This window comes from Lissotriton helveticus, chromosome 10 (genome assembly GCF_964261635.1).
Source record: "Lissotriton helveticus chromosome 10, aLisHel1.1, whole genome shotgun sequence".
NCBI lineage: Eukaryota > Metazoa > Chordata > Amphibia > Caudata > Salamandridae > Lissotriton > Lissotriton helveticus.
The window spans coordinates 958,373,093-958,392,706 of NC_136071.1; the positions used below are offsets into that span (position 1 = coordinate 958,373,093).

The window sequence follows — 19,614 nt, forward strand, 5'->3', positions numbered from 1 at the left end:
AGCACATGGTCTGCTACTCGGTGCAGTCTGCTGCATGTTTTTGTGGTAGCTGTAATGGATAATGTATTAACTTACTTTAATTCTAATGGCCGTGCTCTTTTCCGACTGCCTTTTCAATTCAATAAAACATAGAAGAGGTAGATAGATAAATACAATGTCACTAACATCATGCATAACAGATATCCTCTCTGCCATAGGTAGACAATGGACACAATGATGCACTGCAGTACAGGGAAGGGAGTGGGATATATTTTTTTTGGCACATTTGTCACGGAGTATCTCATCCACCGAACTCTAAATCAGTCCTTTTGTCCCACTTTACACTCTGACCTCGTCCTTCACCACAAATTATTTAAATAAATCCATCACTTGTCATAAGGGAAAGCTACTCGAATGAGATGTAAATTAGAGGGATTAAGCTAGGTAAAGGTTTAGCTATAGAATAGTGGTGTGTCACTGTACAAAATGTGCTATGCGTTTGATAAGTCAAGTCACTGTAGTTGATAAATGATGAAAGGGAAACGTTTGAACAGGCATACATCCATGAAACATGAATAGAGCTCCCGGATTTATTGTATTTATTTTTTAACATTTCCTTATGCATTTATCCCTATATTCATTTTCGGGCCATTTTATTGGTAGTTAGCCATATTTATTTAGTTCTTTGAGTACTAATATTGTTGTAAAATGGTACATTTCCATATTTATTTAACTAATAAGCATGAAACTCAAACTTTTATGCCTGTCACATTTTAGGAAATTTAACAGTCAAATATGACAAAACGCTACACCCACGGATAAATATTAGCATAATACTACAAATATATGTTGACATAAGCCTGTATTTAAGAAAATACCATCCTGTTATTAACTCCACAAGCTATCTATCTGCTCAGAGGTCAGCTTATAATTCATAAAAGACAGCAAGGAGAGTATCTCAAAAATAGACAATTTTTTGCATTGTCCTGCTTTTAAAACATACTTGTTTCTGTCGGGATTTATCTGTAAAAATCAGTGGAAAATGGAAAGCTGGGAGCCTTAAATATAAATCACTTGGGCGGAGAAAAGTGCACATGCCAAGAATGGAATTTTCTATTTTTTTGTAGGCTGGGACATAAGGAAAGAATGATGGAGCAAAATGCTATGAAGAGGTAGCTGAGTGGGCACTGGGAAACATACCTTTTCAGGTTGAGCATTCAAGACCACTTGTATATACTTCAGTATATATTTATATATTTTAGTATATAATTATATGTGTGTGTACTTTGTAGGCTCTGGAGATCAGCCCTAGGAATTGTCTGCTCCGCTTAGTTCTGTTCAACTGCCTCTATTTAACTGTCTTGATAGAAAAAAAACAGTAGAGGTCAGTAAAATAACAGAATTGCTTTCTGATAAATCTGGCCGATGGGCCATCGTGGAATGCCTTTATGATAAGGGGAACAAACTTACGGTCTGTTCTGTATATGGCTGTGTCACCAACGATCCCGACCTTTTGAACTTTTTATCTAACGAATTATCACACTGGCCTGTCCCGTTGATTGTTTGTGGTTACATTAATATAAATCTCCCGTCTAAGTGGACTTCTGTGTATAACTTTAGCTATCAGGGAAGGAAACCTAAAACATTTAGAGCACTTAGGGATCTCTGTAACACTCATGCGATATCTGAATGTTGAGAGATGAAATTTCCAACTAATCCTGGGTATACCTTTTTTTCACACCCCCATTTTAAATTTGCAAGATTGGATTATTTTTTTGTGTCGGATGTAATTATATCCCACTGTTCGATAGCTCGACTACCAAGGGTTTTTTCCGACCATAATCCCCTAATTATTAATATAGATACGGGGGAGCAGCCAAGAGCCCGTAGCGATTGGACATTTGAAAGGGCTTTACTGGCCAACGCAAAATATTGTAATCTCATGGAAAATTGGATTCCTGACTTCCTAAAATATAACCTAGGGAGTGCTCCCCTAGAGGTGGTCTGGGATACACTAAAGGCCGGATTAAGGGGAGAAACCCTTAGATTCTCTATCAAACACAATCAGGAAGCAATGCAAGAACTAATCAAACTACATGATAATCTTGCTAGCAAAGAGGAAGACCTGACGATAGCTGTCCAGGGCGATGCTAATATACAAGAAGCAGTAAGAAAAGTTGCAATTGCAAGAAACCTAATAACAGAAACACTCACCACAAAAGCAACGGTGAACAGGGAGAAAATCTATGAGCTTAATGAGCAGGTAGGACATCAACTAGCTGTCCGCATAAGACAACAGACTAGCGACAATACAATTACAAAAATTAAAGACCCTATTAAAGGCCTGACCTGCGACTCCAACGAGATTAGGGATGCGTTCCATAGATATTATGAGGATCTATATACTGATACAGGGAAAAGTCAATCTAAAATAGATGCATATCTGGATCTCGGTACAGGGATTCAATTACCCGAAATCGACAAAGACAAACTTGCAGAAGAACCACAATGGATCGAAATTTTCCTGTCTATAAATAGCCTCCCAACCGGAAAAGCAACAGGCCTAGACAGAATTCCGGTGCAATTCTATGCAAAATTTAATAAACAACTAAATGAAATTCTAACTAAATTGATAATTCAGGTATTTCAGGGTGGGCGAGCACCTGAATCATGGAATCAAGCCAAGATTATCGTTTTTCCAAAAAAAGATAAAGATCCAACGGAATTAGGGGCTTACCATCCCATCACCTTGATAAATAATGATGCAAAAATATACTCTAAACTACTCGCTAGCCGATTGGCCCCGGTAATTCACAAAATTATTTCCGTCAGGCAGCATGGATTCGTTCCTGGTAGATCTACCATCGACCACATCCAGAGGGTGATTACACTCTTCGACATAGCGGACGTAACGGGAGACCCTATGGCACTTATTCTTTTAGATGCCGAAAAAGCCTTTGACAGGGTCTCCTGGAAATATCTATGGACCGCTATTTCGAGGAATGGGATCGGGGAGGCATTTATCTATGCGGTCCGTATGATGTACTCTAACCCAGAAGCCGTGGTCTCGATAAATGGAGAAAACTCCGCCACAATTAGAGTATCAAGAGGTACAAGGCAGGGGTGCCCCTGCTCCCCTTTGCTATTTGCCATATTCATTGACCCGTTCATCCACAGATTTGAAATGAATACATCAATAAAGCCAATAAAGACTATTAATGGTGAAACTAAGTCCCTAGCATATGCCGACGACATTGCTATCGTTACAGCCGATCCTAAAAAATCTGTAGAGGCAATGGAACAAGAGGCAAATATTTTGGCGAAATCTCTGGGTACAAGCTGAACCAGACTAAAACTCAAATTTTAATCAATAGTAATAGTAATCTTGTGGATGAAAGGGTAACGGATAAGGCAATGTATCTCGGCGTCAATCTTACTGCTAATTTAAACAACCTGGTTAAACTTAACATGGATCCTCTAATGAAACAAAGGGAAAAAAGTCTAAAAAAACTGCATAATTTACATCTCACAATTATAGGAAGATGTAATCTAATTAAAATGTTATATCTTCCTAAATTTTTATATTTTTTTCATACTATTTGTTTGAACTGTGAACCACTACTATTTAAGGAAATTGATTGTATTTTCTCTCGCTTTATATGGAGTTATGGGAAAATTCGTAGAGCTAATAGATTTATTACCCTACCAATAGATAGAGGAGGTCTTGCACTCCCTAACCTTAAAACTTATTGGTGGGCGACAATCCTTAAGTATAGTAGCCGGTTGTTAAGGAATAATCAGGAGGATTCTTTAGAGAGATCTGTTCCAACTCCTCAGGAACTCATTTTAGGTAATCTAGCGGGCGCACATTTGTGGCGATTGACTTATGACTGCCATTTTAAGAAAGTGCGCTTTAAAACTCTAAAAGTTGTCTACGCTGCCTGGAATCACGTTCGTAAACACCTAGGGCTAGGCCGATTTTCGTACTACACTACTTTTACATGTAATCAAAATCTCCCGGAGATTTTCTCTGATATGTGTATGACTCGGTGGACCAGACTTGGTATAGTCCAAATCGGTTCTCTTTATGAGTCAGCTGGTTTCACCTCATTTGAATCTTTAAAACACAAATATGGCTTAGAAAATAGGGATTTCTTTAAATACCTACAGGTTAGGGACTATATCATGAAAAGGGGGGGAGGGTAGCTTTTCAAAAAAATGAGGTAATAGAATCTATTGTTCAATGTAGTAACGTTAAAATTGGGGAAATATATACCAAGTTAACCATTGGCTTCCCGGATGATATGGATAAACACACCCATAACTGGCAGAATAAGCTCAGAATCCCAATTATATCCATCCAGTATGCGTTTCAGCTATCCCAATCGCTATTAATGTCCTCAAAACTGCAAGCACAATTCTATAAAACTTTTTTTTTATATATCATACCCCTCTTAAGTTAGCCAAATGGAGTATAGATAAAGGGACATCATGCCCCAGATGTACGATGCCAGAAGCAGACCTAATACATATGTTTGCTACATGCGGGGCACTTTGTACCATCAGACGTGAGATATCTACCTTTCTCTCCAAAATATTTGAGACACAAATTGAAATTATAACACCGGAAATAGTATTGGAGTTTGATAGTGCGAACCACCCGGATAACATGAAGGGATTTCTTTTTGTCTCTATGGCGGTGCTTCAAATCTGTCTCGCTTCTGCTTGGCTGGATACTGTCCCCCATCGTTCCAACAATGGCGGGCCCAATTACTCTCAACATATAGCTTGGAGAAAGCAATATATAGCAGGAAGGGTCAGAAAAAGAAAAAGAAGGGTTTAGAAATTTGGTACCCACTTACACACTGGATCGAAAGTCTAGGACAGTAATTTCTTTTTATTACTCTACTGTAAATATTTATAGTCTTGTTTTCTGGGTTTAGCTACTCACTACGTTCAGTTTATTTGATGTTAGTCGATATGGATAATAATATCGTGTAATCATGCCTGTATCGGAGTGGGTAGAGGGCGCGGGGGGGGGTGCTCCAAAAATGTTATGAAAAATTATGTGCAATAAAGAATGGTTAAAAAAAAAAAGGATCCGCAGACCAATGGTTTTGGTTAAAATCTTGTGACAGCATGTTTGGGTCTAAACTTGTATGCAAACCTTAATATTAGGAACATGTCAGGACATGCTGAAACTAATAAAACATTCAAATACAAGGACAATAGATGATTAGATTGACACTGAAAAATGTGTAGAATTTAGAGTTGTTTTTTTATTTGATTAATAATTTAAAAACTAAAATGTTACAAAGATATGTATTTTAGTCATACTGGCCGCTGAACCTTCACTGCACCTTTATGATGGATTTTATATTAAGGTACATGTATGTGCACCACCAATACATTTAAAAAATAAAGTGGTAATCTTGTAATGTTACACTCAGTGAAATACATTATCTATAGTAAATTGACAATCATTGATCCAGCTACTTCAACAACCAAAGGCCAAGTTCACCCAGAAATCAACTATGTTCAAAGAAATACATTTATAAATGAACTGAGGATGTTGTGTTCATTTTAAAAGGGACCATAGACAGAGTGTTGTTTAACAAACCCAAAAGACTTGCATTTGGCCGACTGCCAATAAAGAAAATGATAGTAAAAAAAACAAAAGAATTGCTTTCTGCTGAGGGACTTCTATTTTTTTATTTTTCTGGCAACTGCCTCTATTTATTTTTCCTATAATGTGCTGCATAGCTAAATACATATAAGGTCCCAAAGGCAAGACCAATTGCATGGCTAATGCTTGTTTTGGTTTGTAATGCATTGCAAACTTCGTAATGCCTCATTAACTGAAGCAGACATACACTGCACAGCCAACACTGTAGTTTCAAACTGAAGCATGCTGTAGTTAGATCAAAGGTGGTGAAATGCTGTGGACAAGGAGGTAATGATGATGAGTTTGATATCTACCTTGCTTAACAAACACAGTATACTTAATTTCTCAATAAGCAAGCAATGTGACTGTATGGCTAGAAGAAGAAATTATAAATTACCCATTTTAGATACCAAATTCGCACACCTAAGTAATTATTATTTAATTAATTTAAGTACAACAGCAATAACTCACTCTCACTACAGTTTGGCTAGTAGTATCTTCTATCTTAGCTATCACTTTGGGAAGTTTGTTTGGTTGACAACATGTTAGAAAAGCCAGGTAGTCAATTCAACCAAAAACCTTTTTCACCTAATGGAGGGACAGGGCGAGAGTGATGTGCAATGAAGAAGTGGAATGGCCAATGAAAGACATACAGTCTTAGTTGAGAAATAGCCCTGCTGTACTGGCATGGAAAACTGCTGGTATATATAATAAGACAACACTGAGGTGCAGAGACCATGGCAACTCTCCCTCTTTGAGTGTTTGGGCAAGAAAGCCTTCTCAACAAACATGTGTGGTAAATAATAGATTACTTGGGCCTTAATATGAATTTGGCGGTCTGAGAGCATGCTTCCATGCCAGTACCCTGCTCTCAGACCACCTGCCAGAATATGAGTTTCTTTGTTGTCTGGTGGGCGGCGTGGCAGTTGCATTGTGGTGCCTATTGAGAAGACACTGCAATAGTAGTGCCTAAGGCCATTCCTGCATGGCAACGACTATGCAGTCCATGCTGTGCAGAAAAGGGTGTGCATGCAGACAGGGGGGCAAAACATGTGCCCCCACATGTATCCCCGTGCACAGTGGAAACAGCCCACCGCCAGCCGTTTTAGGGTGCACTCACCGCCATGAAAAGGCTGGGGAAAATTGTAATATGCTTGGCTGTGCCACAGCAGCACCACAAAGCATATTGCTTCCCTAGACCACAGCCAGGGATTGCGGTTCCTCAGTGGTTGCAGTGGTCCCCTGGAGGTTTGACCGCCATAGTTGTAATACGGCAGTCAGACTGCTGCTGCAGTGGTCCCCAACCATAACCGTATGTCCGCTGCGAGTTTGCCAGTGCTATTGACCTCATAGCTTACTAAAATGGGAGCAGAAGAAAGCTACTGACAGTGTAAAGTCATCTACAGAAAAATCAAATATAGAAAACAGGATAATGCAGGGATAACAAACATTAGATAGAGGAGTTGTAAAAAGTAGACAGAACAAAAATAAACAGAAGGCAAAATTATTTTACTGGTGGAGAAAGGTAAAAGTAAGAAAAAAAAATAAAAAAAGGCAATGAAGGGTGGCACTACTGCATAGTTAATATTTACTTTTGGGTGCATCTGTCTTCCAAGACTGCCCTTTGCGCGTGCAGAGGGAGGGGTTTGGCTTTTGCTCAAACTCAATTTTCACACCTTCAATGCTGTATGGTGTGGACTCTGTCTCCAGGGGTGCAGTCACTACAGATTGTATGTTGTTGCGGAAGTACTCTGTCACCACCAGCATTCAACACCCCATGATAAATTTGGTACTATAGCGGTTGAGCCGCGCCGAAATGCCGAACGTGGAGATGAGAGTCATTGAGAGCTGAAATGGACCTCGGAGGTCAGCAGGGGCCGAAAATTTAAAATGTAAGTGCTTCAGAGGGGCCACAGGAGCGAAAAAAATATGAGGAGTGTTGAGGGGACAGGAGCCCAGGCTGTAAATCTCATAAGCTCACTTGGATTCTATCGCCCGCAGCCCTCAGCCTGTTTTTGCTGAGCTGGAACTTGGGCTGAGGGGACTCAGATTGATCTGGACCGGATCGGGCGATCAGTGACGGCTCCCAAGCTTTCCAAGGTACATCAAGGACCCTAAAGTAACACCTAAGGCTTGGCAGGAGCTGAGCAGAGGTAAGGTTTGGGGGGGCGTGAGGCACGAGCACAGCAGTATTAGCTATTGCACGCAGAGTGTGAGCCCGGTCCCGGCGGATGCAGCCCGGCTTGCAGTTTGTGCGGCATGTGGTGACCTAGTGTGCTCCAGTGGAGCATACCAACAGGATATCAGAGGGCCATGCATGACAGACAGATGCTGGGAGTCAACACACCATGACAAAAGATGGGCCTAGTCGTCAAAAGATTGACTTAGATGTGCTAGTAAGCTCCCAGTCCAAGTTCTACTCATTTCCTGAATTTGTGGCCAGCAATGTTGAAAGCCACACTCCTCAGGATTCGGCAGAGGGAGTTTAAAAGAGAGTGCAGGGAGCTGGGCCAGTGAGGGATCCAAAACAGAGATCACAGTTTGATGAATACAAGAGCACACCACAATTTTGTGATAAGTCCTCTGCCTTGTGGCCAGCCAAATTAAATTCAATGCAAACAACAGTCCTGGTTTTGAGATATCACTCTAACAAGATGGATATTGAGGTTGATGTACTTAATAATATGGTAATTTTGTGTCAGGAATCGACGAGAAACTTGTGAAGCTTAATGCGCTGATTCAAACAAGCCACCTTAAGGAATTTATGATCTGCTAATGTAAGGAGGAGGTAGAAAGACTAGTGCAATTGCCGGTGATTCTGGAGAGAATTGGGGAGAAGTTAAAAACAGTCTTGTGTCAGAGACCAGACCTAAGTTACCTCTCCCAATAGTATCAGATGGGAAATTTAATATGACTGTGATGGCACCTCTGGGGAGACAGGAAGAACTCCCCGAAAATAGGATGGGACAAGAACGCATGGTAGTGAGTGAGCAAAATAAAGAAATCTCAGCTCAGCATCAAAAAGATCCCACTGAAGATAGAAATGTGATGTTGGATAAACCTAATATACCAACTTACTAAAAGGGAGAAGAAACGTACAAGGAAGGGAAGAAATAAAATCAGTTCTGGTCATGCTGGACACCTATGCACCTCGTTATTTTTACTACATGAAGACTCAGATTATGTTGAGAAGACTGCTGTTGAGTATTCAACAGGAACCAAGCCAGGCCTACTATGTGAAACTGCACTTATTAAATCAGGATTATCCATGAAATCCTGCAAGGGTATTCGCTAGTACTATCAGTGCACTCACAGTGCCATGTACTCCCTTAGAAAGGGGAAGACTAGGTACACAAGGTGGTCCCCAACAAGACCATATCATGGGGCCGGAGGAGAGACATGCACAAGAACTTAAGGAAGAAGCAAAGCAAACTCAGCTTACAGTTTATATCCCGCAAGAAGCTCATTTATTGCTGAAGAAGAAGAGATCATTATGGAACTAGTGAACTCACCTGATGCCAAAATAATTCTGGCCAAAGACTTCCATGAATCCCTGAGTTTAAGTCTAGAGGTCTGCAGGATGTCTTAAATCGATCAAGTGGCTTAAAGCTGATAAAGGCCCTCCTGGGTCTAAATCACATCAAATCCGAGGACATTCTTGCAATTAAGTTTTTGCCTACGAGAGGGTGTCAGCATACACATCCCACCATGGTTACCTTTTCTACACAGGTTCTCCCGGCTCAGGTCCTTGATGAGAGAAAGCATTTATAAACCTAGGGGAATGAAGTAAAATTATACCAGGGGGGATGGATATCCCCATGTACTAATAGCAGGCTCACCCTCAGATGAGTACATGGCAACCACTGCATTAGTACTACGAGGAGCAAATGGAGGGTTTTCATCTATAAGCTTTAACTATGGTGCCCCTGAGTATACACACTTTATAGTTAACCTAACTAAAGAAGATGAAAAAGGAATGCAAGGAACTGTACCAAACAATGAACATCAAAATAACTGGCATTGGTTATATACAGCCCTCTCAAGAACTGGGAATACTAAAGTCTGAATGGTGGGGCAGCCACCGGTAAGGAAGGGTGGCCTGACAATCTGCTTTTGGAATGTCAGTGGCTTGCAGACAAAAATCGCTGACTCAGCAGTGGTACAGTGTCCGGGAACAATAGACATAATAATAATGTTTTAGGAAACTTGTGTGCAAGATAGCATTCTCCTAATTGGCTATAGAGAATATGCAAAATTGGTCGAAAGAAGTAGCATATATGAAAGGGTGAAAGGTGGCCTGGCAATATACAATTTATACTAATTTATTAGCCAAGGCAGTAGAGCTGAATGTGGATGTCTTAGGTAGGTTGGTACTGAAAATGGATGGCTGACCAATCATTCTGAAGAATCCCAGCGCCGGGACACTCTTTCGGAGTAGCCGTGCGCTATATAAATCCCCCATAACATTAACAATCCAAAGAAAAGAGCAGCAACAGCAAAAATAATGGCAGCACTTTTATTCCAATTAAAAGATACATATTATAAATCGCACTGGTTAGTTACAAGTGACTTCAATCTTAACCTGTTTTGCCAGCCTACGGAGGAGCACATAGATGCTGTTGGAATCCTTCCTGTTGAATGAATTCCACCTAATAACCGGAAGGATAAAATAGGGGAGGATCTAATAAAAGGCCTGTGAATTATTCGGCCTTCTGGCCCTGAATGGCCGAAAGCCAGGTGATACTCCCCCTGCCTGGACAAGAACTTGGAACAATTCTGTCTCCATTCTAGATTACACCCTTGTGTCTCTGCCCATATACAATCTTGTATGAAATTTGAGCCTAGAGCGACCTGGAGAGTGACCATTAATCCTCAGGTGATCACGTTAAATACAAATATATGTAAACAGGAAGTGGCCTCCATACTACAGGGAGAGATTGGCACAGGAAACATGAAACATCTTAAGTTGTCCTCAAGCACAATTTTGGGCCCGATTACGATGCTGGACAGATCTGAATCTTTCTGACATCGTTTGGGAACTGGGACTGAACGACCTCCTGTCATCAGTCTCAACCCAGTAATTAGGATGCGACCTAACACTGTTCAGTCGCATTTTTATTGTTTACAATAGAAGCATGCATTCCAACCGGAATTCAGGCTCTCACTTCAAAGAGCTGAGGTGCAGTTCATCCCTGCACATGATGGCAGGCACCTCAAGGTTGCAAGGATCAACAGTGCCCTCTAGGCTGCCATCCAGAGGCATTGCACCCAGGTGGGACCCTTTTGGGGGCCCTCAAAGTCAGAGTCCCACAGCCTTTCTGTGTCAGAGAGGCTGGTACAGAAAGGCTCTGGGAATCTGCCATCTTAGTCCCTCTGGCAGAAAGAGCTGCCTGAGGGATTAGTTTAGGCTTAGGTTAGGCTTTCTGGGCCCGTCGTAAGCCATTCAGAAATCCAGTTTGGATTCCTTTCTGACCGGCCACATCATATTTGGTCGGTCAGAAAGGAACCCAAATGGGACATTTGTGACTGCATCAAAATCATGCCTTAAGAGTTTGGCAGAGAAAGCTATGGCATGTCTCGAGGACCTGGCCCCAAGAGGCCCTAACCCGTTAGCGGTATGGGAGATATTTACTGACAATCTCAGCCCCAAACATGGTTACAGCTAAAAATCTTAGTATTATTGATTTTCCCCCACAATAGGTGCCGTTAGTTGCCGTCTTGACAGGGTACCCACACTGACTTTTGGCACTAAGGAAACATCTTTGGGTATTATTCATAAGACCGTTCATTGGTGCAATGTGAAAAATGGCCCCCAGCTTACTACTAACATTATCATGGCTAGAAGGGTGGGGAGGATAGGCTATGGGACAAGGAAAACTGTTGAGGGAGACTGTATTATTGTTAACTTTAAGAACCCTATGCAGGCTAGAGCAATGGTAGGCTGTCAAGTTAGGGACGGTATTAGGTCCAGAATTAGAATAGTTTCTTTATTCTTTCTATCCCCCTAAACCACTCCTGGCAAATCCTGAATGGCAATTTCCATTCACGCTGGTCAAGCCCCCTCAAGAAAGAAATGTGAATTCAGAGTTAACCTTGACTAACCATTTTTCACCCCTAGTGTGTCCGTCGAGCCTTGATGAAAATGACTGACTATTCCCTGTGGCTAAAAACCTCCCAGGCAAGATTAAATTACCCTATGAAGCTATGCATCTCTGTACTTACACATCCTCCACTACCATTGCTGGATAATTTACCTATCTCCACTTCTACCATGGCCAACTCTGTAGACCCCACTGTGAAAGTATTGTCTTGGAATATAACTGGCCTTAGGTCTAAACAGGGTAATATCTCTTGGGAACAGTTTCTTGGTACACATCATATTATTGCTTTACAGGAAACATGGGAGTCTGAAAACTGTTTTTATTTAGATGGTTTTTCTACTTTTTGTAAATATGCTGTCCACTCAAATATGGGAAGAGGCTGAGAGGGTCTGTTTTTAATGTTCTCACTTAAGCTCTCTTATCAAGCAAAATTGATCAATTGTCGTTCACCTAATGTGTTAGCAGTGGCACTGTCAAGTAAGAATTTTCCCACTCTGTTAGTGGTCATTTTCTATAATTCCAGATCACACGAGACAGAAGATCTTTCAGTTATGAAGGATTTATTAGAAAGCTAGGGGGAAGGAAGCCGAGCCTATCATGCCACCCTCATTTTAGGGGACTTTAACATCCATAAGTGTAGTCTTAATTGTACTCCCATACTGGAGGTGGATGACGGTTATGATCTGTTTAATCATTTTGAGCACACACTATCAGGCATTTATTTAGAAAGTTTTCTCTCAGACAACAATCTGTTATGTTTACAGTAATCAGATGCTTTATCTCTGGTCCCCACCTATGTAAGTAGTGGTAGCCCCAGTGCTACTGACTTCATAATGATATCTGTATCACTAGCATCAGCTACTAATAACTTAAGTGTCATATGGAACTGTCTTAGTGATCATAATCCCTTAACACTGAACGTCTCCCTGTAAGGGGGGCCTCAAGTCAAATTTTGAATGAAAATATGAGCACCAGGAAAAGGATTTCTCCGGTGAGTTTCTTAGACAATTTGTATTCTATCTGTGCACCTGAGTTCCAAGTGTGTATGGATCCTGCTTCAAAAGACAAAGACACTCTCGGAGCTTTTGACAGAATTATTAAGCAGGTGGCAACTGACCTAACTTCTAAATCTAGAACCAGCTGCCAGGTCAAAAGGTGGTTTGACAAAATGTGTTTGGCTGCCCATAAAGAATTAAAACAGGCCCTGATGCAAAACCCAAGGGATGCTATATTGATTAGGTGTTGTAGGAAGGCCTATAAACTTGCAATCCAGGCAAGGAAGAAACAGATAAGGGGGCAGGCCTGGAAAGCAATTAGTAAAGCCAGGGTTTTTTGCCTACAGTATTAGATTTTGATAGGTGGTTAACAGCCCTCATTTCTCAGATACACCTAATTCTAGTAGCGATTGCACAATACCAGCTGAACTCTGGGTCCAGCATTTCAGTAATATCTATAGCAATATAAATTTGGAATTTGCCGTGGGACAATCAGTCCCCGGCTTACCTAGCAATCCCCTCCATTTTAATATAGATAATGTTCGCAAAGCTATAGTCTCAACCTCGGCAGGAAAGGCGACTGGTCCAGATGGGATACCTACTGACCTCTATAAGGCTGATCCTAAGGTTTGGGCCAAGATTTTAACCCATGTTTTTAACGCAGCGTGCATCAAGGGTCTTCCTCCATCTTGGGCTAAGGCGGTTATCATCCCTATATTTAAAAAGGGAGCCCGGGATGATCCCGCCTGTTACAGACCCATCTCCCTTTTAGATTCTGTGGCTAAAATACTGGGGAAAGTAATTCTGGATCGTCTTAGAGGATATCTCGATCAGGCTAATATTATCTGTGATCTGCAGTATGGTTCAGGCAGGGGAAAGGGACCCTGGACCAGTGCTTGAACCTGCATCTACTCATTGGGAAGTACACCATTGCCAAGTGGGGAGTCTTACATCTGGCTTTCGTGGACCTAACTTCAGCCTTTGACTATGTCAACAGGTCTAACCTGTGGCTAGTGTTACGTGACTTAGGGATATATGCCGAGCTAGTGTCCTTTTTCCATACCGCCAATGAAAACACCACAGCAGCAGTAAGGTACAACACAGATGGCAGTTTGACAAATCCATGGGAAGTAAAAAGGGGGTCAGGTAGGGGTGCATTTTGGCCCCTTTGTTGTTCACACTTTACATTATTAATTTCGGAGAAACCCTAACAGCTTGTTGTGAAGATATTCCCAGAGCCTGCTCCAAAATGATTCCAGCACTTCTGTATGCAGATGATGCAGTTCTGCTGGCTAGAACTGCATTGGGTATACAACGTCTTTTAAACAGTTTCATACGTTTATGGAGTCTATGAACTATAAGAAATCACACAGTATGACTATAGGTTCAGGAAAGGTGGCAAAGGCCAAATTATATTGTAAAGGGGCCGAACTGACCAAGGTGCCAAAGTTTCCCTATATAGAAGTAGTTGTTGATGAAAAAGGTTCCTGGTGCTCGCAACTTTCACATAACAAGAACACCTTAGCCAGAGCAGTGCGGGCTACCCTGAATTTGTCTAAAAGACTGGGATCTAAACAACTTCATGCACTATTAAAGATCTACAATGCAAAATGCATCCTGATGGCTACGTATGGGAGTGACAATTGAGGTTACCAGGATGTGAAGGGGTTTCAGGTAGCTGAGAACAATTACATGCGGAAACTCCTTGCGGTCCCCATCGCAACCCCTGTTTTTAACTTGCACAAAGAACTCGGAGCGGGATATATTTCAGACCAGATTGCTTTTGCCCCACTGTTGCGCTGGCTTAGAATTTGGGCGTGTCCAACCCCAAATCTAAACCAACTCATAATTAACGATTGTTCCAGTTTGGATGGGGCTTTATGTATTCCCTGGTTGAAATATATAAAGGAGCAGACTGGATGGCTTGGCCGCCCTGACCTGTTCCTGAATCCAGGCACATTGAGCAAGACTGCTATCAGAGAATTTAAAAAGCAGTTTCTGGACAAGCGGCAGATGTCTAGGGAAGAGTTGGAACTAGCAAAACCATCTGGGAGAAGATGTGTCATACTGAGCATGGGTCCACAGATGCAGCCTTATTTAACTTATGTTAACAAAGCATAACATTGCTTTGTTTTGACCAGATTAGTTTGAATCTGGTCTCTTGGCTTTTGGAATCTCCCCTAGGCTAGTTGAAACCTGATCCACTGAAACCCTGCCCCTGCGACAATTTTTGAGATCAGGACACATTACATTTCATGTTTTTCTGCACCTTTTACGACTCTCAGCGCAGGAACCATATTTTCCCATTGACTAAAGACCACCAGTTTGCCCAAGTGAGGCCGGCTTTGACTTATCTTCAAATGTTATCCTTCCCCACAGTCTGCCTGGGGGTTGAAAGCATTTTATTAGCGGCTATCAGATACAGGAAAAGATTGCTGGTGCCAGAGTCAGTCTGTCCTCTTACTTAATGTGCACTTTATGAGATAGCTGTAATATACTTCAGTCTTATATTTAGTGCCTTTTTGTACCCTATATTGTTGCTCTATTTGTAGATTTTCCGTGTATGGTGAAATAGCCAATTGGGATGCCCTTTTATTGTTTTGCATAGGCATTTTTAGAAACCAATTTTTTTAGTGTGGTTTAGGGTTTTATGTATTAATGCCTTTCAATGAATTGTGCTTTTATGACTCTTGGCTGTCGAATAAAGTATTTTTGACTTGACTGACTACCAAAGGTTCTTTTTAAACATTCTTCACCTAGGTGAGCAGTCTTTTTGGCATCATTGTATACCAATGGATTGCCAAATGAGCTTATCCCCGAAACTTCGAAGGGCTCAGTAATCCATCCCATTTTTAAAGGTGAAAAGCATCTTCCCCCACAAACTACCATCTAATTGCACTTTTAGATGTGAATGTTACATTTGTCTCCACTCTACTGCTACATGATCTGGAATCTTGGTCACACCAGAACGGGAGACTCCCACCAAATTAAACTGGTTTTATAAGGGGTCAAGTTACTATTACCAACATCATGGCTGTGGGCCTGATATTAATAGAGTAAAGGGAACTGGTACTCCGCTTTGTAGGTGCTTCTTTCATTTCAAAGCAGCCTTTGACTGTATTCCACATAAAAGTCTATAGGCAAAACTGTAGCGACGAGGAATCCCATCTAACCTCCTGCAAGCAATTAGATGAATATACTCTGATATGCGGGTTAAGTATCACTGATACAACATGGACTCCTAAAACATCGAACTACAAACATATTGAATCCACAATATCGTATACAAAAATATCGAAACCCAATACACAAAACAGTAATAACACAAACATCAATAAAAAAATATTGTTTAAAAAAATCTCGATGACATAAATACTGACAACAAAAATAAAAAACACCCAAATATAGATAACAAAAATATAACATGAAACACAACAAAAACATTGATATAAATAATATCGACGACACAGACATCGATAAAATGCATAGAAACTATACCAAAAATAACATTTAAAAATAAAATTAAACTATTTTCAAAAAAATTACAAAATGACATATTCCAACCAATTTAAACATACACTTACAAATTAAAAAATTTATAACATTAAATAAAACAAATACACTAAAACTCCAAAAACAAATAAATAAACAAACAATACAACATAAAAAAATATCACAACTACCAAAAATAAACTAACAGAAATATATATCATATGTAAAATAAGACATCACATTTATCTACATTTACATTTAAATAACAATACAAAACTAAATAAATACAAACATTAAAAAAACATAATAAATATCAAACAAATTAAAAGGTAACTGATAAAAACTTCTAAAAAGCTATCTTGACCAATACATTTAAAGTAAACCAACACAAACCAATAGAAAACTCTTACTGATTAAGTAAACACTATAAAAACAATCAATTAATTAACATAAAATTTACTGTATAAAGGACAAACACATAGAAAGAACAAACCTTCACATGACAGAAAACAGAATAAAAAAGAACTACACAAACAACTACTCTGAAAATCTCTCATTAAAGGTAAGAACAAAACGTTGTACCTAAATAAATAAAATTTACTTTTTAAAAAATGAACTAAAACTATAACATGTTTTCCTATATATTTCACAGAATAAACTACACTAAAAATCTACCTAGAAAATTCAATACAATCATTTACGTCCACAACACCAATAAAATCAACATTACGAAAAATATATACGAAAGTATATGACTTAAGAAACAAATAAGGTTTTCTAAAACTAATAAATGTAATAAAAAATAAAAACATAGTTAACAAATATTTTTCTTATAACAATCTCTAGAGAAGAAAAAAAACACATCAACAAAAGAAACTTTCTCAACTAAAATAAGTAAGTATCTTATTTTTATAACTAAATAAAAATAGAGTTTAAATAATCAAAATAATCAAATGAACTAAAACTATAACATTTTTTTTATGTTTCACAGACTCCACTTCTCTAAAACTCCATTTAAAACTCAAAACAAGGATTAACTTCGAAAACAAGGACAAAATCAACATTCACCAAAAATATAAAAATAAGTTATATAAATTAACATACAAATAGAGTAAACTAATCAAACACAATAAATTAAATAAAAAAGCAAAATATAACTAACAAATACTTTTCTTTTCACAGATTCTACAACATACAACATCAATGAAATAAACTTCAACTAAAAATAGTAAGTATTTTTTTCTCTCAACTGAACAAAAATAGAAACTAAATACACAAAATAGTAAACTTAAATGTAAAACTTTATTAAAAAAAACATTTTGCTTTTAAACCAACAGAAAAAATAAACTAGTGAATCAACTATGACCATCAATAAAGTATCCAACAAGAAAATTAAAGCAAGACAAATGTGTTCATTTTCAAATTGAAGAATTATACAAACATGTTTCGTATTCAAGACCTTATAATTAATAAATATATATATATATTACCTACTGGCGGTCGCCAGTAGGTATATATAGTTAGGATTTTTTCTCTATGGGTTTTTTGAAAATTCTATGTCTAATAACTTTGGCGTTTGTGGACGGAATTGGCTGAAATTTTCAGGAAAATGGCACATTTTGTTTCTGAGCAGCCCTTGACAATTTGGGGGGGGTTCGTCCAGTGGGGGCCGAGAAAAAAGGGGGGTCCCAAAACGTGTTTTTAACATTGAGTTTTCCATAGGGCGGTTGGCCTCACTTTTAGCCCGAACGGCTGAATGGATTTGCACGAAACTTGGCAAAATTGTAGGGACTGGTAGCCCGATGTGCCTTTTGTAGGTCTCAATATATGTGCTCCAGTGGATTTTGAGAAATTAACGTTTAAAAAAAGATATATATCTGTAACAGCGGACCGGTTAGCGCTCTGGTTCGCGGACTTTTCGCGCAACGGAGCTTTGTGAAGCGAAGCTGATTGGTTCTCCGGCGTCTGTCAACATTCCAAACAGTCCGTAGCGGCCGCCATCTTGTCTCTCGGTAGGATCGAGAGACAAGAGGAGGTCAAAACAAAGGGGGAAATAACTATAAGGGGGCATAGTAGATCCTCGCTGACCCCCTAGGTTTGATGTGGAGGTTTTAAAAGGGCCCCGCGGGGCAAAAAAAAATAATAAAAATAATAATTGAACGGCTGAATGGATTTGCACGAAACTTGGCAAAATATTAGGGACTGGTAGCCCGATGTGCCTTTGCTAGGTCTCAATATATGTGCTCCAGTGGATTTTGAGAAATTAACGTTCAAAAAAAGATATATATCTGTAACAGCGCTCCGCTTCGCGTAACGGAGGTTTGCGAAGCTGATTGGTCATTCTGTCACTGGGCTATAGTTGGGCTACATCTGGCTGATATTTGGGCTACATTTGTTTTTTTGTGTGTCTGGCGGCCATCTTTGGGCTACATTGGGCTACATTGGGCTTCATTGGGCTACATTCGGCTAATTAGCAAATAGCTCATCGCAAACTAGGAATGGTAAAGAATCGCTATTTATTCCTTAAAGTTCGCTATTTAGGAAATGCAAATAACTTTGATGATACATATGGCGGTTCATCTCTAACAAGATAAGAAGCATAGGGATAGATTTATGATGACTGGCGCATCACCAGGGATGTGTTAGTCATTCTGTGCCGCTGTTCCGTCACCTATGGTGTGCTGCATTTACAATGCGGCGCATCATGGGGCAAAAACAGCACAGATGCGTGATGTATGTGTGCCGTAAAGGTGGCGCATTGCTGGAGTTGTATCGCAAGTGTGATGAAGCTCCAGCAAGGGTCGGGGGTGCCCCTGTCGCAGGGTTTCTGTTCTCACACAGAACTGTGGACAGAGGATTGGAACCTCGGCGAATTAGGGTGTCCCAAAACTCACGTTAGTAATCAAAAACTATTTAGCAAGCTAGGTACAGTGTCACATTGGATATAACAAACTCTCAATGTTTAGACAATCCAGAATATGAACTTATAGTACCTCAGGATACGTGGAACTCATGAACAGTCGGTCGTTATATATTTCTTAGAAACCAGAACATGGAGTTAAGAAGAACACATGTGTATTTGAAATGTTTATTTACTAATGCCGTCTTCTCAGGCGTAGTACCTTAGATAATAAAAGTACACATATTATCAGTAGCAAAATTACCAGCATAGTTACTAGTACATAAAAAGTGAATGGTGATAGTATGTTAACATGCTGTAAATGAATAAGAGTTAGCAACACTTATAAGCAGCCGCGGGCCGTGGAGGGAGTTACGGTGAGGCAGGGAGGCGGGGAGAGGGAGAAGCAGGGTGGAGAATACAAGTACACATATTATCAGTAGCAAAATTACCAGCATAGTTACTAGTACATAAAAAGCGAAT

General features: G+C 39.8%; 1 protein-coding gene across 1 annotated transcript in view; it reads left to right on the forward strand.

Annotated features, from left to right (window-relative positions):
• Positions 1-2,053: 2,053 nt before the first annotated feature.
• LOC144784156 (uncharacterized) overlaps positions 2,054-19,614 on the forward strand; it is a 163,706-nt gene continuing 146,145 nt past the window's right edge. Inside the window, exon 1 of the mRNA XM_078662829.1 lies at positions 2,054-2,432. Within this exon, the coding sequence (XP_078518955.1) occupies positions 2,054-2,432 (379 nt within the window). The remainder of the gene's footprint in view (positions 2,433-19,614) is intronic.